This window comes from Leopardus geoffroyi, chromosome B2 (genome assembly GCF_018350155.1).
Source record: "Leopardus geoffroyi isolate Oge1 chromosome B2, O.geoffroyi_Oge1_pat1.0, whole genome shotgun sequence".
In the NCBI taxonomy this organism is placed as follows: domain Eukaryota; kingdom Metazoa; phylum Chordata; class Mammalia; order Carnivora; family Felidae; genus Leopardus; species Leopardus geoffroyi.
In genome coordinates this window covers 99,594,102-99,622,029 of record NC_059332.1, presented here as the reverse complement: position 1 = coordinate 99,622,029, position 27,928 = coordinate 99,594,102, and the positions used below count along the sequence as shown (strand labels likewise).

General features: G+C 44.5%; 1 protein-coding gene across 4 annotated transcripts; it reads left to right on the top strand.

Moving 5' to 3' along the window:
* Window positions 1-56: 56 nt before the first annotated feature.
* On the top strand, window positions 57-26,991 carry DDO (D-aspartate oxidase). 4 transcript variants are annotated; one of them, XM_045499275.1, is made up of 6 exons: window positions 57-236; window positions 4,609-4,692; window positions 6,535-6,547; window positions 10,074-10,182; window positions 14,139-14,315; window positions 25,948-26,991. In XM_045499275.1, exons 1-6 carry the CDS (start codon window positions 120-122, stop codon window positions 26,516-26,518), a joined length of 1,071 nt encoding a protein of 356 aa, XP_045355231.1. In that variant the 5' UTR covers window positions 57-119; the 3' UTR covers window positions 26,519-26,991. The 4 variants fall into 4 exon arrangements, with proteins under 4 accessions (XP_045355231.1, XP_045355233.1, XP_045355230.1 ...); XM_045499277.1 differs by lacking the exon at window positions 4,609-4,692 and having other exon boundaries at window positions 128-236; window positions 6,535-6,710; XM_045499274.1 differs by lacking the exon at window positions 57-236 and having other exon boundaries at window positions 6,535-6,710.
* The last annotated feature ends 937 nt before the right edge of the window (window positions 26,992-27,928 follow it).

Below are 27,928 nucleotides of genomic sequence, written 5' to 3'. Positions count from 1 at the left end.
AGGCATAGAATTTAATACAGGGAATAAGTTACCAAAGTGTGGGAAGGACTGATGGAACAAAATGGAAGAAGTTACCCAGGGACCGGGAAGCCACTGCCCTCACTGGGCTAGGAGTCCCCATGCCTATACTCTCTGCTTCCACTGCTCATCCAGAAATCACATTTCTGTTGCTGACAAGAAACAAAGGGGCCCACACTCCCACTGATGCAACTGAAACTGCCTGGCATGGTTTCAACGTGAGTTGAATTTTTAGATTAATTTAGAAAATTTACCTTGTTTCTGGTATTGACTCTTCTATCCATTATCATGGGTAATGTCTTCATTTAGCTGGGTTATTTTAATGTCTTTCAATGAAGTATAATTTTCTCCACAAATCATGCACATAGCTTGTTATACTTAGTCCCGGGGATATACATTTATTACTGGAAGTGCTGAGTTTCTAATATATTTTCTATTGCTTCTTGTTGGCATTAAGGGAGGTGGTTGGTTTTCGTATGTTGTTGTTATAGCCAACAACCTTGATAAAAAGTGGTTTTAAATCAGTGGGAGATGAAAACTTTATTGGGAGAAAAATTGAGCTTTTCATCATGACAATTAAAAATATTAGTCATACAGGAAGCCAAACATGCTTTGTTCCTCCAGCACTTCTTAACATGCACAGTCTTCTGATTTTATCCTTGCAAAATAGTGATATAGATCTTTAACAGTTGGACCTTTGTCATACCACATCAGATGTGTCTCTACCTGTAAGTATTTCAAGGAGTACTTTACCATGGTGCCGGAAAGCTCAGAGAACAACTCGTACACAAGTAGGTGAACTTCAGGCAGATGACCTTGTTATCAGTTCTGTTTAACTGAGGTCTATGCATCAACCTGATGATGAAACACTATATCTGCATCATTTATCACCCTGCACAGCTCTGATGCTGTACAACATTATTTCTCCCTGCTCCATGTACCATTCCAACACTCGGTCAAGGAGAGTGTGGCAGGTGTCCTGTCCAGTCTTGGTCTTGGCCAGTGGGCATGTGGGGCCCATTCTGTCAATACTACAGCATGCTGTCACTGTCCTGAGTTGGTTGTGCCAACATACGTTGTTTCTCTCTTGAGGACCCTGCTATTCACATTGTTCTGGTGATTAGTCTTGGCCCATGATAGCTGCAGGGAAGACCTCCCGTGAAGCAAGCCAACAAAGCATGAACTTCGGGTTCGAGTCCCACCCTTGCCCAGGCTCTTGTGAGAGGCCTAATAATGGGCTTGTTGGTCATAAGTTTTTGTAAACTCTTGTAAATTTTGCAAAAGGAAGATACAGTCACTGCAATCAGTTAAGAACACTGGCTCTTACCACTCTATTTCCCTTCTGTCACATTTCGCCTCTGTCACATGATATCAAAATGACCACAGGCACTTTTTCTGTTATGATTCTGTATATTTTTTTCTTAAAGGGGGCTTTGAAAACTGTATAAACTTCAGACCTCACAAAATCTGACCCTCTTCTTAACCGTTGTGTTGTTAGGGAAGTCCATATTGAACTTGAAAATATACTCTGAATGTATACCCAGAATGTATACCCTCTTCCCAACCGTTGTGTTGTTAGGGAAGTCCATATTGAACTTGAAAATATACTCTGAATGTATACCCTGAATGTATACCCTCTTCCCAACCGTTGTGTTGTTAGGGAAGTCCATATTGAACTTGAAAATATACTCTGAATGTATACCCTGAATGTATACCCTCTTCCCAACCATTGTGTTGTTAGGGAAGTTCATATTGAACTTGAAAATATACTCTGAATGTATACCCTGAATGTATACCCTCTTCCCAACCGTTGTGTTGTTAGGGAAGTTCATATTGAACTTGTAAATATACTCTGAATGTATACCCTGAATGTATACCCTCTTCCCAACCGTTGTGTTGTTAGGGAAGTCCATATTGAACTTGAAAATATACTATGAATGTATACCCTGAATGTATACCCTGAATGAGGGGCTTGATCAGTTCTGTTCTTTTCTCTCACACCTGTCAAATATTTACTGACAACATGCTAAACACAAAGGGTTCATTCTATAATATGACACATCCAAGGGAGTACTTAATAAATTCTTGCAGATGGTGAAGAGGAATCTTTTCTTATTTAAGATCGTTTGAACTGACCAGGAAAGCAAAGCCCATTGGTAACTTTCCCCAACAGAGATGAATTATCTGAATTTGCCAGAAGTCAGTAACAGCTGCTCACTTTATCTCTAAAGTCCACATTGCACCAGTATTTACTGACAGCTGCTAGTTCCCTAAGTAAATTCATTTTTCTCATTTATTCCCTAGGCTCTCCCTAGGCTCACCTACTTGGGTTATCTTTAATGTCTTTCTAATGTCCATCAGGAGATTTTCATGGATGTTCCAATAAGTAAGTCTTGAAAGTCAGATTATTTTACAAAGAAGAAAGGGTTCCATTACAGAGTTTGCCCTACTTCTGTATCTCAAGTCAGGGCTAGCCCGTGTATCAGAGAGTTACGTCACCCTGAACTCACTCCTCCCCCATTTCCCCCCCAACCCGTGGCCTATATGACTGAATCCCTGGCCCCCACAAGCCTCGCTTCCTTAACAGCCTTCAAAAAGATTCAAGTTCTGTTGGTTTGAAGCTCTCCATTTATTGGCAGACTAACATACCAGCAAGGCCAGCACATCATAAGCCATTGACAGCCATGGAAGCAGAGCAGGAGGGGCTGGGTGGCCAGGGAGGCCTCCAACACGCTGCATAAGGGCGGCTCTGTGAACCTCCAGAGCCCACAGTAAAATGTCTCCGAAAAATTGTTGAGGAGGAATGTGATGTTGAGCTCACCTGCATTCTCAGGGGGATCACTTCAACTTTTTGGCCCTCAGCCACTTGCCTGTAAAATGATAACACAAGACCCCCCTAGATGGTCCCCACTGCCCCTTTTCAACTCCCACCCTCAGTGACGCCTAAATCAGTTTTCCAAATGACCCCTTTTTTGAGTCACATTGCTACAAGTCTGTAAAGCAAACACTAAAAGACCTATTAGCTGGCACGTAGCTTGCGTTCTTGGTTTCATTTCTGAATGTTTCCTCTTCTTGCTTTCATAGGAAAGTAGAGTCCTGACCCAGGTGGGGAGAAGGAGCCCTCTCAGGTGTCTTCCATGGTTCCCATTACTTTTCAAACGCTGTCCTTCATCCTGGCCAGATTCCACACTCTGCTCTCACCCAAACCTCCCCATGGAGCCACACCTTGTTTCTTCAGCATTCTTGAAGCTTCCTGCCTCTGTGGCTTTGCTCACACTCTCCTCCCTCCCAATATGTCTCTCCCTCCTCCTCCTTGTCCATCCACATCCCACTGATTCTTTGGAACCTTCCTCATTTCCCATTCTCTCTCCTGGACTGGCTACGTGGGTCCACCATGCTCCCTTCTCTCTGAACCCCCACAGCACCTACACTTGGTGCTACATATTAGAGCACTGTCTATTCTGCCTTCTTTCCTTTCTTGAGGGAGAAAACATCATTCCAGAAATCCTTAAATCTCTGATAGTCCCGGCAGCATGCTTTGGACAGGGCAGGTGCTCCATAAATGTTGGATGATTTTATAGTAGGTGCTCAATAAAATATATGTACCACCTCACAGACAGTTTTGCATATTTCAACTCAGCAGATGCTCACCACAACTTGTAAGAGAAATTAGCTCACCTCCGATTTTCAAAAGGGGAAACTGAAAACTCAGAAGTTAAGTGACTTACTCAAGGTAAAACAGACAGGTCTCTTGATGCCATAGTGTGTGCTTTGGTTAAGACCTTGAGCCTTGGAGTCTGACACTCAGACTGGGCGTTGCTGCTCAGGAGACCTTGGACTCTTCCTTATTCTCTTGGAGACTCAATTTACCTATCTAAAGAATGGGGATAATAATAGTACCTCACCACTTCACAGGGTGGTTGTGTTATATGGTGTCATACATGCATGTAGCACATGGTTAATGCTAACTACATATTAGTTACAATATTATTTATTATTTTGATTCATCAGACTGCTTCCCCATCGACAACTTGTTGACCACACGGTGGACGATCAGCAAATATTTGAATAGGCGGATTAAAGAATCATTTGGTTTTTATCCTCAATTGTCTCCTGAATAATTTTCCCAACTGCAATCAGGTCATCTTTTTAGTGATCAACAACATTATTCTGCCCTCACCCAACCCCCATTCCTGCCCCCAACCGGCTGACCCAGAAGAGCCAAATGAGGAAACCAGTGTTGCTTCTGGCCAGAACTTGTTGGAAACTGGAGGAATTCAACTGTTATTTACTGTGCCTGTAAATCAGCTGGAGAAATCCCAGACTGTTGGCAAGATGGAGGGTTTGTAAACTAGGAAGAGAAGAGCTGCTGAGGGTGTACCAGCTCCCAGGGGCTCGGCAGAGCCACAGCTCCACACGGCTCCACGAAGCTTACCCTCCTTTACCCTCCAAACAAAGTTAATCCCTCCTTTCTCCAGGGAAATAAGTTCCAGACACACGGGGGTATGGGCCAATGAGAGTGAGTTTAGAGAGAATGTCCTTAATAAATTCCCCAATGGGAAGCAGTTTTACTTTTCCTCTGTCTCTCAGGGCACTAGACCAACCACTCACTGGGAAAACAAGTGTTGGTGCCAGAGCCTTCTGTGGGTTCCAGGACTGCTTTTCCAGACTCAGGTACTTGAATCCTTGTGCTTGCAGCTCAGGGGTCATTCTGTGTGTACTCTGGGGGTTTGGGACTGTCTTAATGGGATCAGGTGACAGTGATTCATAGGTCATTGGGCTAGGATGTACCCACCTTGCTGGCTCACTTTTCTCCTCCCTGGCAGCTGGTTATTCTCAGCCACAAATTACTTTCCCCTCTCAATTTATTACAGCTATTTTGAGAAACTTGGTAGGCAGGGGAGCCTGTGAAGTAGGAAAGCCACCAAGGGACAGGTGAGTGCCTCCTACCTCCAGGGGACGTGTGTGGGACTATGCTCTTCCAGCTTGCCCCCCTCCACTGGTCTCCTCCTTGCCTTCTCAGTTAGCCAGCCCACTGGGGAGCAAGCAAATTAATGGCCAAATAAATGCATAGATTGCTTGAGAAATAAAAATAACACACATTAAACCTCATTGGAATGACTTTAAATTATCCTAGAGCCAGAGACCTTCAGAGCTGGAAGCTGAGCCCGGCCATGTTTGCCCTGCTCACAGCAGAAATGCCCCACCCGCTCCGGGGGAAGGGTGAATTTTATGGGCAGGTGGCCATGATCTGAACCACAGGCTATTGGTTGCCCTGTGCCAAGATGCCCCGTCGATTGCTGATTGGATGGGAAAGGACAACTGTGCCAAGAGCGTGTGTACAGGCTGGCTTAGCCCAATGAGCTGATCTGGTGCTAGAACTTTGGTAAGGATGATAATGACCAACTGGAATAATTGCATTTTTTTTTCCTCTGGAGACCTGAGACCTACAGAGAGCCTTGGAGAGTGGGAACAGAAATGAAAAGACAAGCAGGAAAGCAACAGGGGTCGGGAAAGCTGACAGCAGAGCAAGGCTCGGTGGGCTCCCACTGCTCAGCGGTGAGGAGGAGAGAGGGTGTTGGGCCCTCACCAACCCCCTAGTTCCCATGCTGGGTGCCAGTCTCAGGCTTCTGGATATCTGCCTCCTGCATTTCCATACCAACCCTCAGAAGGAGCCACCTTTGTGAGACAACCTGATGGGTCCTTCTTATTTCCAACCCAAACGAGTTAATAAAGAATTCACATGGCCTGCTTTACAGATGAGGGAATTGAGGCTAGGAGCCCCTGGGTTGCCCCCCAGTTTACAGAATCAGCACCTGAGTCTGCGAAGGAATCCAGTTTCCTTAGTTGGGAGGTCTGCTTTCAGAGGGTGGGGTTTCAGGCACAGGAGTGGAGGGGCGAGGGGTAGGGCACGGGGTGGGGGCATGGAGTGGGGAAAACAGTGACAGAGTCAAGGAAGGGGAGAGGAGGGTTGGTTTCCAGTTAGAGTGGGGGCAGGAGAGGGGACGTGGGGTTCAGTCATTCAAACTTTTTGTCTTCTTGTTATAACTAAAATCCAGTTTGTAAACGGTAAGAGCTGAGTTCTGAATTTGCCCATGGATCAGGTTTCTCAGAGGCTGTTCCTCAGGAAGCTTCTGGGAGCAGAGATGGCATCTCTTCTGTTCTTGTCTGCCTTCCTAGGCTGTGCCCAAAGGAAAAGTGGTTTAGGAAGGGGCTGGAATGAGTAGCAATTTCCCCCCAAACCAAACCTATTTACCTGTCGTGTGCTCTAAAGGCAACTCCAGGCTGGTTTTGGGCTAATGTCTAACACTCCATCGAGACCTTGTTGCCCATAGCCCAACATTTAGCAGAAACAGAGCTTATGGGGAGTTCTCTTTGTCCCATGAGAAATGCTGACAGGAAAGGCGTTACTTTGAGAGGCTGCGGACCTAGGAAGAGAATCCTCAGGGCCGGACTTTGTACTGGATGCAATGACCCTTAAACAAGGTTTATAGCTTACACTTTTTCTCCTCACAGGTCCATGGACCCGGTACGGATTGCGGTTGTGGGGGCAGGCGTGGTGGGGCTCTCTACTGCCATGTGCGTTTCCAAACTGGTCCCCCAATGCTCCATTACTGTCATTTCGGACAAGTTCAGTCCTGATACCACAAGTGACGTGGCAGCCGGAATGCTTATACCTCATGTTTATCCAAGTAAGAGGGATTTTAGCTCCTTTGTCAGATATGGTTCCTCAGTCAGAATTCTGTTGACAGAGACAGTTGGATATGATGTAACTTAATGTTCACTTTCTAGAAAAAAAAATCTTTTTAAATGTTTATTTTTGAGAGAGACAGAGCACTAACGGGGGAGGGGCAGAGAGAGCCAGAGACAAAGGATCCAAAGCAGGTTCCAAGCTGTCAGCACAGAGCCCGACATGGGGCTCAAACTCACAAACCGTGAGATCATGACCTGAGCCAGAGTCAGACGCTTAACCGACTGAACCACCCAGGCGTCCCCTTAGTGTTCACTTTTAACATCGTACTGGTTCATCTGTTAGGAAATGCTCAATTATGCTGTAAGGCAAACACAACCTCCAAATCCTAGCAGCCTAAAAAACAAAGGCTCGATTCTTGCTGGGACCACATGTCAACTGAGCATCGGCAAGGGCTCTGCTCATCATACGTGATGGGGCAGCCACTGTCTTGGATGTCATCAGTACCTGTGCCTGAGGGGAAAGCAGCTCTGGGGAGGTCTCACTTCAGCTGGCTCTGGCCAGGATGCAACTTTCATTACTTCTGATGGCCGGTCATTGGCCAGCACGAGTCACATGCTCCCACCCCTCAGAAGGTGGCCAAGAAGTGCAATCCTATAAGGCTCCCAGAAGGCAGACAGTCAGAAGGATTTGGTGAACCGCTCTCATGACTACCACAACTGGTAACTCTAAGTCTTTCCACTGATACCAGTAATGACCACAAGGTCAGAAATTACTTGTAACGGGACTAAAATTATCCACACTTCTCAGCTGGTAGACAAACAATCAGTCAGTATGTATTTGGGCCTAAAGATGCATTGATTTTTTTTTTTTAATGTTTATTTAATTTTGGGACGGAGAGAGAGAGCGCGCAAGCGGGAGGGGCAGAGAGGGGGACAGAGGATCTGCAGCGGGCTCTGTGAGCTGGATGCGAGGCTCGAACTCACGAAGCAAGAGATCATGACCTGAGGCAAAGTGGGATGCTCAACCTACTGAGCCACCCACATGCCCCTGCATTTAGTTTTTAAAACATGGTCACACATCCTTTCCAGCTGTATTCTTCTCTTGAAATAGAATAGAATAGAATAGAATAGAATAGAGGAGGGAAACAGCATTAAATAAAAACCCAAATCACTTTGCAGCCAATGAGGTTTATACTCACTGTCTCCACTTCCTCATTCCCATGCTTTTATTCCCCTTTAATTTTAGCTTTTGTTTTCTTTTCATCAAAGTTACACATGCACAGGATTAAGCACAGGAACCTGGCGTGTTTGCAGAATGCTAGTTCACACTTCCTGGGCACCTTTCTTGTGACCAGAGTTCTTATGTCCATTGTCCAGGAACCCCTTTGCTTGCATCAGGCCTGGGTGAGTGGTCAGAAGGCTGCATGATAGTCATGGAATCGTCTTCAAAGAAGGAGGCTCATCTAAGAGTTCCTCCAGGACATTGAGGCCCGAGCTCACCCTTTGGCTAGGTGATTGGGGCCCCTGGATCAGAGAGTGTTACTCTCTGGTGCTTCCAGATAAGGACTTTAGTCTTCTCTTTGGGCTTGTTTCAGACCAGCCTCAGTGATAACAGTGATATCTTCTGTGCTCATAAATATCAGTACCGTATGGGGACCATACCTATCCGATAGGGTTGCTGCGACGATTAAATATATTTATACATGTAAAGCATTTAGCACAGTGCCTGGGACATAGAAAGTGCTGTATCAGCAATTGCTATTATTACCGCTACTCCAGCTACAGCTTTCTTTTACCAGCACTTGAACATGGATTAGATCACCAGGCTTGCTGGCTCTATCCACTGCTGAATTGGAACTGTCCATTCTTTTGGGATGACTCCTACAGCATGTGAGTCGCAGCCAATATTTTGTTTCTAAAGTCTGAAATGGCAACAAGGGGATGCGTTTCAATACAGCCCCATACACTGGCTTAGATTGTTGGGGTATAATCCAATGTGAGGTCTAATTTAGCTCATTTTGCAGCTCATTATTTCTTCCTTATTTCTAAACCAGTGGCCCAGTCTTCAATTTTGGAATACAGTGTTGAGTTCACATGGGCACGTGTTTAAAGATGACAGCACAGATCCACTATTAAAGAAATATTTATTGGCACTTTAACAAGTGAATTGTTACAAAACCCTGCTATTGAAATGCCCTCATTGACTTGGGGACTTGGTCTGGGGGAGCAGGATGTCTCCAGGGGCCTTTTCATCTCTACTGTGAACTCTAGGGACATCTCTCCAAGCAGAGCTTACCCAGTGCCCTCTCTGCCTCAGTTCCTTCACCTCCTCTCTGGCTCCCCCCATAGCAGCCCCTTGGGATTTTCATTCCCCAGTCCCTCCCTTGACCCTGGATTCTCCCTCACGACCCTTCCATAGGGATTGGATGGCCAAATTCTTCACCCCATTTGGATTTGTCTGCCTGTCCAGATTATGCTTGTTTTCTGTGCCTACACTGGACACTATTATTTTGGGGCTTGAACCATGACCCTTTTTTCAACCCTGACCCTTATTTCCTCTCCAATAAGTCTGCACCCTTCCAGAAGTTGGATGTGGGTCCAGCCTCTTGTGCTCTGGCAGGGATGCCTGGGTGACAGGAGCACTGATCCACAGGACTCTGCCAGAAAGGTGGTGCCTCGTGTGGTCCCTGCATGTTCTAGTGACCCGGGGAATGCTACTCTATGCTATTGCATGATTCCACAGAGTAGAAGGGGATGGACATAACGGCAGCCTTGGAGGGGACTGCAGGGAGTCCTTCCTGAGGAGCTCAGCTCCACCATGCAGACCTTGTCTCCTTGTATCAGAGGGTGAGCAATCTGGGCTTTCTTTTGATGTTCAGTTATTCTCTGTTCTGGTTGACCTGGGCCCCACAGATCTTCCCTTATCACCCACCATGTTTTCAGGACCCATGAGAGAAGTTCTGGGTTCTTTCTCCTATCGTCTCAACTGTGTGGCCAGCTGGATACCTCAGCCATGAATTCACTTCTGCTCAGATTGGTTATGAACCTGTCAAGGTCTGGAATATATCTAATGCCAAAGACTACCTTCCAGATGGCTCATATGTCAGATTTTGTCCTGATCGGCCATTTTACCCTCTGATGATTAATCTTTACCTGAACAGGAGTCAACAGCATGTGTCAGCATTCAAAACTTGGGTTGCTGATAGATTCTCCACTATAATGTGGTACCTTATCTAAATGTTCCTCTCTGCCTCTTTATTTTCTCCCGGCTTCTAGGAAGGAGATTGTCTGAAGCATAGTTATCATCACCACTTCCTTTCTGTTCTGCTTTGTCCCCCCGCCACCCCCCCCCCTGATTACAGACACACCCATTCCCACGCTGAAGCAGTGGTTTCAAGAGACCTTTGATCACCTGTTTGCAATCGCCAATTCTGCAGAAGCTAAAGATGCTGGTGTTCATCTGGTATCTGGGTAAGAGAGGATATCTGAAGTTATTTTAGAATTCAGAATGATCTTAACAGACTTTAAAATTCAACATAACATTGGGGTGCCTGGGTGGCTCAGTCGGTTAAGCGGCTGACTTCGGCTCAGGTCGTGATCTCGCGGTCTGTGAGTTCGAGCCCCGCGTCGGGCTCCGTGCTGACTGCTCAGAGCCTGGAGCCTATTTCAGATTCTGTGTCTCCCTCTCTCTCTGACCCTCCCCCGTTCATGCTCTGTCTCTCTCTGTCTCAAAAATAAATAAACGTTTAAAAAAAATTCAACATAAAATATTGTTGGGTACTGCTGTGAGCAGAGTGCTGAATTCAATGGAGGAGGATTTTGAAAAACATTTTCAGCTTTACTCCAAAGAACTTAAGAAAGACAAGTTATTAGTATATTAATTGTATATTACATATCAGTATACATAGCATTCGACTTTTAAACAACCATTACAGTTTCTCATCACCAATACTAGTATGAGTTTCCTCAAAGATTTTGCAGTGATTTGCAAACACGGCTAAAAAAACATGCAGCAGGTAAACAGTGAGCATGGGGATGATGTGGCTGATGGAAAGCCAACAGGTGTGATATTGAAGAATGAGACATCCCCAAAAAGTAAATGTTGTAGGTCACTAAAGTGACCTTTGAGGTGCCATTTAGGAACTATATTTCTGAAATGGTTAAGGCACTTTTATTTGATTCTTAATATGTGATTTCAGGGGACATGCATAATTAAATGAAAGAGTTAAAAAATCCTATTTGACATTTCTGGCACAAACCAGCACTTAGAATATGACAATATCTTTCTTTATCTTCTTTTTAAAAATATTTATTTTTGAGAGAGAAAGAGCATAAACAGGGGAGTGGCAGAGAGAGAGGGAGAGAGAGAACCTCAAGCAGGCTCTGTGCGGTCAGTGCAGAGCCCAATGCAGGGCTTGATCTCACGAACCATGAAATCATGACCTGAGCCGAAATCAAGAGTTGGACGCTTAACAAACTGAGCCACCCAGGTGCCCCTCTTTCTTTATCTTCTTAAAAAAAGATTACTAACCCTTCTATCACTTTTAGTTTACGACATAACACGTATGTCATCTGTGTTACCCCATGTGCTAACACAGTAATGCCCTATACCTTTCTGAAGAGCAAAGGGATGTTTGCTTTTTACTAAGTTCTCACAACCACTGCATCCTTTGTACTGTATATAAAAAAAAACTGTCCTCTCTCCTCCTTTGTGATCAGGCTGTCTGCTTACATTTCTGGTAGGAAACACACATGCAGCAGGCAGGTTTCTATCCTTTTCCTCTTCTTGCCCTCCCTCGCCGTCATTAATGGTGTTGACATCACTAATTTCCCCCAGTCTATACCCAAAGTAGCAACTTTTACTTCTCCATCTTCTGAAGATGAATTGATACTATAACTGTCCCCAGATCCAGCCGATGAGTCACAGAGAAAAATTGTCCTTATTGATTTATGGTCACACTTCATTTTTGCTCGAAACCAATTAACTCACAAACGTTGTCTCTAAGTAATTTTTGAAGGCAGATGTGTCTAAAATTCAAATGTCCTTTCAAGACTAAGATTTTGCCACCATTAAGGATATTAAAAAGAATACTTTAAGCTAGCCTAAAAGAGAGTTATTTATTGCACTCACATGAATGATTTTTCTCCCATTTGCTTCCAAAAAGACAATTTGAATCAGTCAAATGAAGACAAGGGCCTGTACCTCTTTGGCATAAGTGTATAGCCTTATTCATCTGTTCATCTATACATTTCTTCAAAACAATTTATTCAGCATTCACCTGTATCAGGTACTCTCTTAGATATTGGTGATATAGTAACGAGAAATTTAGCACATACTGTTTGGCATATGGTAAATGCTTAATAAATGTATGTTGAGTGAATTTTAAGAAAAGAAGACACGGACCTGTTCTCATATAGCTTGTGGTCTGTAAGGAATGTTCTAAATGTAACTAGCTGCAAAAGACACGAGTGACCAAGGGAAGCGTACAGGGTACTATGGAAGAATATGTTTGGAGAATAAACTTGCTCGGAGGAGTTATGAGAAGCAACCTGGAGCAAAGTGACATTTCAGCAGAGACCATTCGGATGAGTGTAGGTTAACATGGTGACATTATAGAAGTGAAGGGGACAGAGACAGGGCCGGGGACACAGGAGGCAAACCATTCCAGGTAGAGAGAGCAGCATAGGCATAGACGTGAGTCGAGGGCGACTGTGGTGTGTTGGAGATACTGGAGGTCATCCAGATTGATGGGAAGCCATTGAGGGATTTTACACATTGAAGTAACTGATCATGTTTACATGTCAAAAATATGCCTATAGTGGGGAGAACAGATATGTGGAGAGAGAGATGGTGGTGCAATAGATTAGGTGTTGGCAGTGGGGACAGAGAGGAGACGGACTTGAGAGAAGCCTGAGAGGAAAGCTGATAGGGCTTGAGACTTGGTGGTTGATGGCATGTGGGCTTGTGGGGAGAGAGAAAGTCACTGTAGGTCTGGGTCTGGTTCGGGAGCTCAGGAGAGAGAGAGGAGGGCTGGAGGTGGAGCCCCCTGTTTGGTCTATAGGTGATGGTGAAGATATGGAAGGGGAAATCTAACCCAGGGAGAGTGTATGGAATGAGACAATGAGAAGGTCCGCATGGAGCCCCACAGCAAACATTTATACTTTCGCCGGGGACTGCTTTGAATAAATTACTTAGAGGTATATGAATTCTGGTGTGTTAATGACCACATCATTAGCAACCACATACAGCATTCAGGTGATTTTCCTTGCTCTTTTAGAGCAGCCATGATTTATAACACTCCGATTGATGAAAACAACCCAATACTTACAAATCCAAACATATGCCCAGCAGCTATCGGCAGCACTATTCAGGCTTGTTAACAACCAATATCATTCCAGCCTCACCCATTCCAGCCATGCTGGTGGCCTAACAGTAATGGGGTTCCTCCTGACAACCCAGTTTTTCTTACCAACAGTGTGAGGTGATGACCCACATCTTAACCGAAAATTCACACTTAACTCATAATTCGCAACTTAACTCATAATTCACACTCCCGCCTCCTGTACACCCACCATTGCTCACTGTAATTTAGATGTTTTGTTCAGAATTGAGGCCAGCCTTTAAACTTTTGACGGATGCTTACAATTTATGTAAAATGTTATACGAAACACAAAAACCTTTCGTCAAAAATGCATAGTCATGAGTAAATAAAGAAAATCTGAGCAACAGATTTTTAGGAAAAAAAAGAATTAAATTAAAATTTTAAAACACAACTTTTTAAATGTCTTATTCTCCCCAATCGTGACTATTTTATTTATTTTTTATATTTTTTTAATGTTTATTTATTTTTGGCAGAGAGAGAGACAGAGCATGAGCAGGGGAGGGGCAGAGAGTGAGGGAGACACAGAATCCAAAGCAGGCTCCAGGCTCTGAGCTGTCAGTACAGAGCCCGATGCGGCGGGGCTCGAACTCACAGACTTTGAGATCGTGACCTGAGCCAAAGTCGGACGCTCAACCGACTGAGCCACCCAGGTGCCCCACCAATCATGAATATTTTAAAGTGTTCACTTATTTATTTTTGAGAGAGAGAGGGAATGCATGAGTGTGGGAAGGGCAGAGAGAGAATCCCAAGCAGGCTCTGTGCTGTCGGTGTAGAGCCCGACGTGGGGCTCAAACTCACAACCAGTGAGATCATGACCTGAGCTGAAAGCAAGAGTCGGGACGCTGAGCCACCCAGACCCCCCTTGAATATTTTAAATTTAGCTGCTGAATTATCTGAACCCAAGGGAATGGAAGAAGAGATCTTTTTCTTTTTATGGGTATAGGAAGTTTGTTTTAAAAATGCTTTAGAGAATGTCTTGCGGGGTTCACCGGAAATGTGTTATTTCACAAAATTTCAGGAAATTTTTCCACTTATGTATTTGAGTTGGCAGATATTTAGGAGCATTCCTGCTGAAGAAGTGCCATTCTGGGCTGATGTGGTTCTGGGGTTTCGAAAGATGACCACGGCTGAACTGAAGAAATTCCCCCAGCATGTGTTTGGTCATGCCTTCACGACTCTGAAATGTGAAAGCCCTGCCTACCTCCCATGGTTGGAGAAGAGGTCAGTTGAAATGGCTCTTTGCTGCTTCCTTTATCCTTCATAGCATAGCCATAAATAATTGCATAGCTACTCACAAAATATAGATGGAAAATTCCCTGTGGTTCCTCAGAGCTCTTTTGCATTGTGTCTTGTTGCTCACAACGGCTAGGGTTTTGTCAAACAATCTGAAGACAGTGCTGTGTCCAAAGGAGTAAGTCATACTACGCTGGTAGTAACACACCCATCTTCTTCTTCTAGTGCGTGATGCGTGATTCTTCGTCATGCATGATTTGGTTCCCTGCCCACCAGTAAAACCCACTTTATTGAAACAGTGTCTTGGTTTCCTCATTTGTAAACTGGAGAAGTTTGGGGAGTATGCTTCCAGCTATAAAATTATATGATTTGCTCCAGTTCTTTGGATGGAGAATCTTAAGCTTATTATAAATTGTTTTTTGATTTTTTTTTCTCATTGGTGATTAAGAAAATGGCTTCGTTATTTTCTTTGTTATAAATAAGATCTCTAAACCTGAGAGGTCTTAGCTTGTCTAAATCAGGTAATTGCTTCCTCACCAAGTCCAGTCCAAAATACCTTGAACTTGTATTTTGGCTTGGTTTTCAGGACTTTCTGATTCCAGTTAGTTAGGAAATGCATCAAGAGCATCTTTGAGATATATCAATAAATCTCTCTTTAGTTTAGTCTGGAAATTGTAAGCATATTGAGGGTTGTAAAACATTGGCCCTTTCAATCCCCAAATGTGTGTATTTGGTAGATAAATAGGGGCAATGTGAACTATTGTGTAAACATTGGAAGAGTGACTTGAGGCAAGCAGTGGCCATGATGATTGGTCCCAGATGTGGGCTGTAAGGTAATTGATTCAGACAATTTATTAATCCCACAATTCTGTGTTGAACACCTATGTCTGAACTTGTGTTAGAAGTTGGTCAAAAAAGAAGGATAAAAATATGATCACTTTTCTTAAGGAATTCACAGTCTAATGGCGGTCATGGGGTGTATGTATGCATATGTGTGTGTATGCATGTGTTTGTTTATATACATTAATTAACAATCACAGTAACACACATGGTATGGGGTTGTACCGATTTTGAGGGTGGATTGGGAGCACAGAGGAGGGAGGCTGCATCTATTAGGCACATGTCAGGAGCATCATGATACATTTTTGTAGCCTTATGAGTGCTCTTCTCATTTTTATCTATTAGCAACTTATATGGGACATTCTCCTTTTGTAAATTTCAGTTTTTCATAAAACCCACACTCTTATGCTTTGTTCACTGGGCCCTAAAGCACAGTTGCATGTCAACCTCGAACCTAGACATCAGCCGATACTTGAGCATTTTGAGCTACACGTGATGAAGTTGCCCATCAGTCAACATTCAAGTTTCAGCAGCAACACGGTCTTTCCCTCAGTGGCAATACCATGTAGTTTTCACTTTTGTCCTTATAGTATAAAAACGACTGGAAATAGGAAATTGGAAGTGTTAATGCTAGTGACTTAAGATGAAGGTATCATATACTTTATCTTAATTAAATTCAGATAAGGGGAATTATTAGGCTGCCATAAGGGGCAGCGCTTTACTCTCATTATGGTACATAATTCTGTTTGATTACAATAAAAAATGGAAGAACATATACACAATGTTGAGTATAAAAAGGTGTCATTACAGAGTTTTATAATTTGAGGCTAAAGTTTCATTATTACTCCCAAGTCTATTGTTTGGCTCCCTCATCTTGGACTTTTTTGTCCATGTTCAGGAAGGTCTATAGAAAACCTGGATGGATCCCTGTGGTCTTTGGAAGATCAGACAGAATCAGGGAAGGGAGGATCCTGCAGAGTGTTCCCCATCACAGAGACCATCAAGGGCTTCCCCTTGGCTTCCCTGTGTGGAAATGGCTGGGGATCAGGCATGATGATGGACATAGAGACAAGGAAAGTGGATGAATGAGCTCTTATAATGCTTTATGCAGATGCCTAACATTTTCTTTATCATTTTCTCTCTGTCTCATATATATGTATATACATATATGTGTGTGTGTGTGTATGTATTTTTTTCTCCCCCCCCCCAGAACGATTTAAGAGTAAATTGCAGACATGATGCCCCATGATTTCTAAATATTACCATGTGTATTTTCTAGGAACAAGGATGCTCTTTTACATAAATAGGTATGATAAAAATCTAGATATTTATACTGATACTGTAGTCTATGGATCTTATTCATATGTTGCCCAAAAAGGACCCAATTAGGTCCTTTATATAGATATATCTGGTCCATGATCCAATTCGTAGTCACACATTACATTGGTTGTCATGTCTCCAGTCTGTAGTCTGTCTTTGTCTCTTACGACCTTTACAGCTTTGAAGAGCACAGACCAATTGCTCTGGAGAATGTCTCTCAGTTGGGGTTTGTCTGACGTTTCCTCATGATCAAATTGAGGTTACACATTTCGGTGGAACCCCGTAGAAGGAACGTTGAATCCTTAGTGCATCGTAGTAGGAGAACGTGGTGTTGGTTTGTCCCCTTCCAGTGATGTTAACTTTGATCACCCAGCCTGCCAGTTATCTCCAATGTGAAGTTACAACTTTTTTCCTTTGTAATTACTAAATGCTTTGTCGAGATACACCTTGAGGCTGTGTAAATATTCTGCTCCTACTAGTTTTAGCATACATTCATGATTCTTGCCTCAATCATTACTATCATGTTTGCCAAGTGATAATTTCTTTAAAAATTTTTTCTTAACATAATTTTTTTTTGAGAGAGAGAGAGAGAGAGTGAGCAGGGGAGGGGCAGAGGGATGGGTTCCCAGCTCATGGGCTGGAAGTGAAGGAGGAGGAGTCTGGCTGGGTGCTCCCTGTGGCCCCACATACTCATTTCTCATGCACAGCCGGAGAAGGGCCAGAGTGGGGTCCTCTAAGTGGCCCAGTGGAAGGAACGTACAGCTCAGATTAGCCAGGATCATTTTTAAGTCCTAGAAATAGTCTTGAGCTTACAGTAATCATATGCATATGTTTGCGTGTACGTGTGTGTGCATGTAGTTTCTCCTGTTTTTTCTTTTTTTTTTTTTTTTTTAATTTTTTTTTTTCAACGTTTATTTATTTTTGGGACAGAGAGAGACAAAGCATGAACGGGGGAGGGGCAGAGAGAGAGGGAGACACAGAATCGGAAACAGGCTCCAGGCTCTGAGCCATCAGCCCATAGCCTGACGCGGGGCTCGAACTCACGGACCGCGAGATCGTGACCTGGCTGAAGTCGGACGCTTAACCGACTGCGCCACCCAGGCGCCCCTCTCCTGTTTTTTCAAAGAAGCATTGGCTATAAAGTCTAGACAGAAAACTGAAACAGAAATTCTTCCTGGAAGAGAGCATACATTGCTTTCATGAGTAGTAGATAAGGTTCTTGGAAGATGGGGAGTTATGATGGGGCAGAGAGGGAGCCTGAGGGCCCAGGGCACCTGAGTAGGTGGTATTGCTGTGGGAGGGGGCAGAGGCAGGGAAGCCAGCATCACCCCCAGTGTACGTGTTCCTTCTCTGAGGGGTCTTCTTAAGTCTTGCAATTTGCTTGGGGCTGCCCTGAGCAGTGGGAATCTTCCCCCTGGGGGTGGGGGGGGGTGGGGAGGGGCATCCCCAGGAAGACTGTGAGGGCCAATCCCCAGCATGGCCACCATCCCAGCTGCCCTCCCACTCTGGCTGAGAATAAATGTGTTAGCTCTGCAGGCCACCCTCAACCACTTTCACAGGAAAACAAATATTATCTGAACGATTTGTTCTGCCTGCTTCTAAAGTTATCACCTGGAAAACAGACCCCTGTTTCCATAATAACGTTATTTTCAGGCCTAATCTCTAACTGTGGGATGAAGACCTGGGAAAAATCCTGCTACCTTCTCATTAGTCGGAAGCCTGGTGTCAGCATTTTACTCTACTTAAAATAACCCCGAGTCAGTGGTACTTTGTGCCAGTGGGAGCCACCTCCTGACAGCAATGCCATTGGCCTGATGATCAGTCAGCTGGGGTTCGTGTCTTGGAGCACGTTGCTTCCTGTCTGCTTTTAGGTGACAGTCAGGGAGAAGAGGCCTGAGGGGCTGCTCTTGTCCTGGGGAGGTCTTTTTCAGTCCATTTCTTGGATATACACATCCACCATGACAGTGGGCTGGGACGTGAGTGCCTCAGACAGACTGTATACACGCCTTTGTCCCACCAACCCTCCCTTCCCAGCTTCTGTGCCCCTGAACCTTCCTCTTCCTCCTGGCCCCCAAAGCAAGGCCTGTGCAGATAGCACACAGGGTCTCCTCTCTGTGGAAATTAGCTGTCTTCTCTTCTCTCAGGGCCTGGCATCTGGCCAGAGGGCCAACATGGGGGAAGAAGAGAGCCACATGTCCCTTGTTCTCCTGAGTGAGGCTTTGTGGGGCAGGGACTCCTCTACGCCTAAAGCAAGGCTTTCAGGCAAGGATTTCAAGCCAGGTGGGAGGCAGGGCGGCATTGTGGTGAGGGGGTGGGACCCCCAGGGTTCATTCTGTGGGCTGTCACCTGCTCTTCTCCATCAGGGTGAAGCCAGCTGGGGAGCCACACAATCCCTGCTTGTTCCTCACCCCCGGGGTCTGTTGTATTGCCTCCTACGCCCCTTCTACACAATGTGAGTGTTCAGCCTACAGTGTTCTGACTCAAAAACAGGCATTTCACTCAGTAAGCCACATAAAAATGTCTCCAACCTAAGCTCTATCCTTCTGAAATCATATAAATTTCCAGGAAAGGGAAAAAAAATGTTTTTAACCACAAATCAAATCTTCAGCTTTTTTTCAAAGAACAGAAGGCATCATCTCACTCTCAAAAAAAGAAACAATGCCCAATAATATCCAGAACAAACAAAAGAATAAAAACCCCTCAGAGGTTTAATCAGCCATGCGGATCATGTTTTATATCCTCAGCCAGTGGAGTCATATTCTGCTGCTTTTTACTTGCCCCTTCCAGGAAATGAATCATAGAGGCAATAATTCAACTGAGACTGCTCTTCGCCAGACACACTCCACCTAAATAAATCATCCCAGCAAGACCAGGCTCATCCTGTCTTTGACAACATCCAGAGAGCTGGGTGCCTCATTTCAGTGCCAGGGGCCCTGTAACTCGGGTGCATTTCTTTCTCAGGAGGCCACGCTTTATCCTTTGGTCTTGATAAGGCCCACACTGACCACAGCACTCACCACACTGAGCTTCTTTCTCTGTTCTTCCTTCCCACTGGTCTAATAAGGCCTCGCTGTTACTTTCCCTGTCTCCCATCTCCCTAGCTTCGTTCTCCCACTTGGCCTGATTCACAGCAGTGCCTCTGAAAGAAACTCATGTGGCTCTCCCTGCAGTTGGACAGAAATATGGATTGTACATCAGGAACATGACAGATAACCCTGTCTTATAAATGCCCAACTTGCAAAGGTGCCTTGCTGTGCATAGCAGCCCCCTCGTCCCCAGGACTAACACACACCTTGCTGCTGGAGCACGGCCATCCTTCGCCAGGCCTCTAGCTGTTTCTGCCCCCCCCCCCCTCCTGGCATCTGCCAGCTCTAACCAGAGGAGCCGGGGGCAAATGATGGTCCTGGACACAGGTCGAATGTGAGCACCCCATTTTCTGCCCAGGTATGCAAGGATAAAGTGGGAGGGTACCAGTCAGGAAGGTGCAAAATGCTGGTATTTATTTTTTCCGATGATGGCAATAAGGTTAGCCAGAAATAGATGGAGGCTGTGCGCTAGCCTTAGGAGCCTCCACTGGGCCTTCAGTAGCTGCCCCAAGGTGGCTACACAGGTGAACTTGTTCCCCAAAACCTCACCTGCTGGTCTGACTGAGGGTACACAGCTGCTCCCCTCCAGGACCACCCTGCCCACAGAAACACTGAGCCTCATCCACACCCCCTTCCCCAAAGGGACCAGAGGCTGCTCTACCCCTGAACGGAGCTTAGAGCCATGAATACAAGTTTGTGGAGTGGTCAAAGTGAGGATAGCTATTCCGAGAAGTGGGGAATAGAATGCACTTGGTTTTATTGGAATAGGCATTGCAAGGAAATGAGTGAGGAATGTGGTCATCAGGGGAGATCATGTTGTTAGGTCAAAATCAGACTATATATAAAAATACAAGAAATGCCCTGTATTCTTCACTCAGATTCCCCAAATCTTATACTTAACATATTTGCTTTATCCTTTTTCCTCTAAATATATACTTTTTCCCTGAACCATTTGAGAGTAAGCTGCAGATGTGATGCCCCTTTACCCCAAATACTGAATACGTATTTCTTAAACTCATGGTCAGTCTCTTATATCACTAAAGTCAACTCATCAGAATGAGTGCATTATCTTAACACAGGTATATTTCTTTTCTTTTCTTCTCATTTCTTCTCTTTTCTTCTCATTTCTTCTCTTTTCTCTTTATTTGTTTCAGGAATAGAATTTAGTGATTCATCACTTATATGTAACACCTATCACTCATCACAAGTACCCTTCTTAATACCCATTACCCATTTAGCCCATCCCCCTACTGAGCAACCCTCAGTTTGTTCTCTATAGTTAAGAGTCTCTTATGGTTTGCCTCCCTCTCTGTTTTTATCTTATTTTATTTTTCCTTCAACATGGGTACATTTCTGAAATCTACGACCTTATTTGGATGTTGCCAATTGTCCCAATAATATACATTGCAGCAAAAGAAAATCCAGGATCATATGTTGCAAATATATATATTATGGATATAAATATTCATGAGAAGCAAGTGACTAGGTTCAGCCCACATTCAAAGAGAGGGGCATTAGGCTTCAGCCTTGAAGGGTTCAAAGAATTTGTGCATATATTTTGAAAACATCACCATTGACCTTCTGAGTACAAATTGTTTACATTCCTATCACATGCAAAATATGCATGTATATGTAAGCATATATATGTACATTTAAAATCTAACTCTTGTAAGCTATTTTAGGTATAGCTACATCAAGTATCACTATGAAGAAGAGTAGACTTTTTCTATGAATCTGTGTGCATAGTTCTATTTGCCAAATGAGATTTTCTTTTCTTTTTTAAAAAATATAATTTATCGTCAAGTTAGCTAACATACAGTGTATATGGTGTGCTCTTGGTTTTGGGAGTAGATTCCCATGATTCATCGCTTACATACAACACCTGGTGCTCATCCCAACAAGTGCCCTCCTCAATGCCCATCACTCATTTTTCCCTCCCCTCACCGCCCACCCCATCAGCCCTCAATTTGTTGTCTGTATTTAAGAGTCTCTTATGGGCTTGCCAAGAGGGCTTGCCTCCCTCTGTGTTTGAAACTATTTTTCCCCTCTCTTTCCCCCAATGTCTTCTGTTAAGTTTTTCAAGTTCCACGTATGAGTGAAAACATGATATCTGTCTTTCTCTGACTGACTTATTTCACTTAGCATAATACTCTCCAGTTCCATATATGTTGCTGCAAATGGCAGGATTTTATTCTTTCTTATTGCCAAGTAGTATTCCATTGTATATATAAACCACATCTTCTTTATTCATTCATCAGTTGATGGACATTTGGGCTCTTTCCATGATTTGGCTATTGTTGAAAGTGCTGCTATAAACATTGGGGCCAAATGAGATTTTAAATTAGGTTTCCTTTTTATCTTATTTTCGAATAGATTGAACATAGTTAATTTTCTGATCATTGTCATTAAGGTGTCATGATTCAGTCTTGAAGCAAGGATTACTTTTATTATCATCATTATTATTATTATTATTTATTTTTATATTTGAGAGAGAACGTGTGAGCAGGGGAGAGGGGCAGAGGGAGAGAGAGAGAGAGAGAGAGAGAGAGAGAGAGAATTCTAAGCAGGTTCTATGCTCAGCAAGGAGCCTGACATGGGGCTCCATCCCATGCCCCTGGGATCATGACCTGAGCTGAAGTCAAGAGTCAGATGCTCAATTGACTGAACCACCCAGGTGCCCCAAGGATTATTTTTTTTTAACTGACTGCATCTAATAATTCATACATAATACATAACCAAATGCTTCTCAAAGCCAGCCCCCCACCATGTTCTTGACCACCATCCTCTCCCAGCCTCCCTGCATCTCTCCACATCTTTAACAATGTCTTCCTAGCTCTTCACTCTTTCTCTCCACTCCAAGGCATCCTCACATCAGTGATGCAAAAACTCAATGCTCTTTTCTTCATTCCAATGAACTTTGAACTATAGCAGCCATGGGGAGAATTGTCTTCTTTCCAGCTCTGACCCTGGGGTTCCACTGCATGGCAGTCCTGCTCAGGCTCAACCCTCACCAGTTCTCCTCAAAATCAGCGCCCCCAGGCTCTGGTCCTCAGGCTCAGGCTCTTGCGCGTTGGTGAGGATGTTCCAGCCAGTCTGAGGAACCAGCTGGGGAACAGACACTGAGTCATCCCCTCTTCCCTCCTCCCTCCTTGGTGGGGACCAATTTTCCAAAAGCAGTCTGGTTTGCAGAGAAGTATCCTGGCTTTCATGCAGAAATTGTGGACCCTCTCACCCCAAAATCATCTTGGACCCTTAGAAGAGGGTTTTTACTTTGTATTTGTGTAATCCACAGACCTATTTGGACAATATTCCCAGAATAAAGGTACAAGCTATTAAAATGTTACCAAAGGAGTGTTAAAATGCCTATGTTTGGCAAGCGCTTAGAAATTTTAAATGACAAAAAGAGTGTTTTCCCCCAGTTTCTACTCATTAGGTTTTCCCCCCAAATTTAGGGTGTGTCAGCGGGTGAATTCCAGGTATGCATGGGTTCCAGGGCAGTATCTTGGCTCTGCTGCCCCCCTCGTTCTGTCCCTCTTGGGCTGCACCCCACATCCTGCCCTGCCCTCCCACTCCCTGCAGCCCTGCTGCCCAATCCTGCTGTCAAACCAGCCCCATCCCTCGTTCTAGAGCCCATGTGTACCCCATTTCCCCCAGTGAGTCTCCACACTGAACCCCCATTTCCCTATTTCGTGCTGCCCAGGATTTCTCTCTTATATGGCTTAGGCTGCTGCAGACAATGGGAGGTAGGGTGCAGGAATGCCTCTAGTCCCAAGAGAAGGGAGAGGGTGAGAGGACTCCCCTTTGCTCCTGGGATGTGGAGTGTGTGTGTGTGTGTGTGTGTGTGTGAAGAAGCACTTAGTGGAACCACCATCCCTCTCAGGGCCACACCTACTCAAATTCCCTCTTGCTGACACACCCAGAGAATTAAGGAAGGGCTCCAAAGACAACCATCCCCCAGGTTTGTTGGACAAGCTGACTTTTAGGCTTGGTGAAAATGGGCACTCTTGGGTTTTAGCGTGATGACCAGAAGACATTGGTCTGGGGCTATTTAGTGAGCACAACTTCTTGAGTCCCCCATCCCCCATTTCCTCATGGGAGGTTGGGACAAGGCATTCTCCCAATCTAGAATGAGGTCTTGTTCAGTTTCAGGAAGCCCTACGGGGAACGTCATCAAGTTGATATCCCCGACCATGTCATTCAAAACCTCCAGAATAACTACCTCATATGGTTGTAGAAGTGCTTGGTTTAATGTCCAGCTTCCACGTAAGGTTTCCTCCTACACCCCGGTGCCCCCTGATACATTGCCCATGGGGTACACAATAATGACTAGGCATCGCCACATGGTTGTATTGCAGCAGTACAAGGATGCCAGGTTCTGGCACATTCCATAAGTTCCCTCCTGGGGTGCAAACCTGTGAGGTATGCAGCACAGCAAGCCTTCCAGGGCCTTCCCACAGCCCGGCTGCTATGATCATTTCAGAAGTAGAAAGTGGACTTTCATCAGTAGTGACCAGCAGGGGCCCCTTGAAAAGGAAAAGAAAGATATCTGCATGTGTTGAATTCTTTTTTTTTTTAAGTTTTATTTATTGAGAGAGAGAGAGAGAGAGAGAGAATGAGCAGGGGAGGGGCAGAGAGAGGGAAAGAAAGAGATTCCCAAGCAGGCTCCACACTGCCAACATGGAGCCCAATGTAGGGCTTGAATTCACAAATCATGAGATCATGATCTGAGCCAAAATCAAGAGTTGGATGCTCAACCGACCGAGCCACCCAGGCACCCCTGAATGTGTTGAATTCTTACAGAATTTTTATAAAAACCCTGTGGCCTCAGCATTCTTATCCCTAGGTGATAGTTGAAGAAACAAGTTCAGTTCAGTTCAGTCATGCCCCAAGGCTGGTAAAATTCCTTCATTTCTGTGAATTAGGAGAATAATTCTGAGTTCTAACTAGAAGAGTTGGAACACAGAACATCATGTTCAACTTTCAACACGGGGAATCTCCAATCTGTTAAAAGCAAAGCCAAGATAGTGTTCAAATAATAACCAATGTAAAACATTTTTTCGAGGTCCAAATGTCATTCTTACAAGCTGTTAAACCATTGGATGCCAGTGATAGATGGGTGTGGAAAATAGGCATACTCCTATGTGAGCTACTGGCTCTTGCATTTTATAGGAGCATAGCAACTACAGCCGTCCCCCCCATTAGAAAAGATTACTGAGGAACCGCAGTGCATTATGGGCTGCAGCAGGCTTTTTCCAAATGCTATCTCATTTCATTTTCACAAGGACCCTATGAAGTCAGTATTGTTGTCTCCAAATTATGGATGGAAGATTAAAAGTCCACAGAAGTTAAAGAACTTGACCAAGGTCTTATGATTGGTAAAGGATAGAGCCCTCCTAAACTCTTTTTAAGGGACTTTTCTTGGGGTGCTTGGGTGGCTCAGCCGGTTGAACACCAACTTCAGCTCAGGTCATGATCTCATAGTTCGTGAGTTCAAGCCCCGCATCGGGCTCTGTGCTGACAGCTCTTAGTCTGGAGCCTGCTTCAGGTTGAGTGTCTCCCTTTCTCTCTGCCCCTCCCCTGCTTGTGCTCCCTGTCTCTCTCTCTCTCTCTCCCTCAAAAATAAACATAAAAAAAAGACTTTTCTTCATATTCACTATTTTAAAGAATGTAAACACACTGCAATATGTTAGTGTCACCACAAAATTCATAGGTGAATATATTAAAACTAATGCCATTGAACTATACAACTAAAAATGGTCAACGGAGCGAGTTTTATGTTATGTGTATTTTACCACAATTAAAAAAAAAAGATTTACAGGGCCTAGATCAGCCATTTATTTTTATTATCAATATACTTGGTCCAAAATAACATTATTAACCACAACTGTCAATCCATGAGCTGCAAATATTTTGTGTTCCTCTCATGCTATCATCCCTGTGGTAGACATAAAAAAGTGACTGCTGTCCCAAACAGCTAGTTAGGGAGACCAGAGTTATAAAGGAACATGTAAGAGTTAACAATATGACACAAAATGTCTAAGGCTACAGATTTAGGCACTAAATATGACACAAAAAAGATATGCGCAGGGATTTAAACGACTGATTAAATTAGCATTTATTTAGCATCTAGTATGACATAGGAACTTTATAAAACATAAAAAGGACAAGACATTTCTTTTGTTTTGAATTTCTGAAACAGGTTTTTATTTAGGTTGGAATTTAGGAATCCCCAGTTTGGGATGCGAGGTAGTTGACGGCTGGAGTTTGGCCTGTTTGGGCCCTGGATGTGCCCATGATCTTGTGCATCATTTCCTGTGAGGGGCAGCACAGGAAGCTGCTAAGGCTTCCCTGATGGTCTCTCTCTTTCTTCCAAGGTTAAAAGGCAGTGGGGTCCTGATACTCACCCGGCGAATAGGAGACCTGTGGGAGCTTCATCCATCCTTCGACGTCGTGGTCAACTGCTCAGGCCTTGGAAGCAGACAGCTTGCACAAGACTCGGAGATGTTCCCCATGCGGGGCCAAGTGCTCAACGTTCGGGCTCCCTGGGTGAAGCATTTTATCCGAGATGGGAGTGGGCTGACATATATTTATCCCGGCACATCCAATGTAATCCTGGGTGGAACTAGGCAACAAGGAGACTGGAATCTGTCCCCAGATGCAGAAATTAGCAGAGGTATTTTTTCCCGGTGTTGTGCTCTTGAGCCCTCCCTCCAGGGAGCCTGCGACATAAGAGAGAAGGTAGGCTTAAGGCCCTTCAGGCCTGCAGGTGTGCGGCTGCAGACAGAGTTCCTCGCCCAGGACGGCCGGAGGCTGCCCGTGGTCCACCACTACGGCCACGGGAGCGGGGGCATCTCCGTGCACTGGGGCACTGCTCTGGAGGCAGCCAGGCTGGTGAGTGAGTGTGTCCAGGCCCCCAGGACCCCCACTCCCAAGTCAAACCTGTAGGTGACATGACATGACGGCAAATGGCCCCAGACACTATGGATCGAAACACAATTTAAGCACCAGAATGGATTCCAATAACTTTTCCACTGCATGAAAAGTTAATGAGGTCTATCTTTGTTTTCAAAATTAGAAGTGATGCAATATGAATCAGTAGCCTGAGACTGGTACTCATCTGTAGAACTAGACTCAAGTCTAGTGCTAATGACATAGAGCATAAAGTTCTGTTTTTGTTAAAAACACTTGTTACAGAATAAGATTTCTCTCAGACCTGGCGTTCAAAGATCTGTGCTAATTTTCATGGATGCTGGAAGCTGTAGGGATGTTGAGGTTTTGGGGGCTAATAAATCCCCAGGAAGAGACAATGTACGGAAAACACCTAACTCACTGTTGCAAAGCCGCCCATGATGTTTGTAGGTTGCACTCAAGGGAGCATTATAATCCCTCTAAATAAAACACACAGTGATCGTGTGGCACAGGCTTATTCCATTTAATGGCAGACAAAGCATGATTCCTGCCAGTACCCGAGGCAGCCTCTTCCACCCCTCAGCTGGTCATGATGCTTAGAAGACAGGGATCAAGTTACCTATGGACATGGCATCAACCCAACGGCTGCCTGGGGTCAGTCACCTAAGGGTCGTACTCTCCATTACCACAAATGATGGAGCGCTAGCTTGTTGTGTGGTTGACTTTGCCTAAGCGTTTTTGAAGATTGAATAGCAGGTGCAGCCAGAGAGCTAATTAGCTGATTAGGATGGAACAATCGTTCTGAATGAAATATATCCAAAGAGTTTTCCGCAGGTTGTTTAAAAAAAAAAAAAACTACTGGGGATGAGGGGACATGTGTCATGATCAGATGAATTTGGGAATTGCTGATACAAATCAATCTAGCCTGATTTCTTGACCCCGGCCTGCTCAGAGGCTTTAATCTGTTCACGTGTATTGTGGACGGTCAGGAGGGTTTTGGCTTTAGTGAATGGTAAACGAGGAGCTCCTCACTGAGGTAAGGAAGCTTTGGAGAATTGTACGGAACTTTAATTTTAATTTTGGCAGGAGATGGCTTGTGCTTAGTGATAATAATTCTCTTTTGGACATCCCAGGGGTGGGGGTGGGGGAGATATGGGGTTGGCAATGAGAAGGTGGGGAAGAGAAAGTCCCCAGCAGAGCTCCATTTGATTGTTTTGTTCATTGAGCTTTTGCATATGATTTTCTCTAGGAGAACATTCTGCTGGCAAAAAGAAAGAGGGAGAGACAGAGAGACAAGGAGAGAGAGACAAGGGGATGAGAAAGAGAGAGAGAGAGAGATCTTAACTTCCTTGGCGGTATTAAACATTCTCCTTTCAATCAGTGTGCTTCTTCCCCATAGATTTCCACCAGGGGGCGATATTGTATCAGATTCAGGTAAATTGGTAA

Bases quoted from the DNA above. Each gene is read 5' to 3' on its own strand.
- DDO (XM_045499275.1), top strand. From the start codon at position 120: ATGCCTATACTCTCTGCTTCCACTGCTCATCCAGAAATCACATTTCTG. The intron at 237-4,608 runs GTGAGTTGAATT...TCTGTCTCTCAG, and splicing joins CTGCCTGGCATGGTTTCAAC to GGCACTAGACCAACCACTCA. The intron at 10,183-14,138 runs GTAAGAGAGGAT...TATGTATTTGAG, and splicing joins GGTGTTCATCTGGTATCTGG to TTGGCAGATATTTAGGAGCA.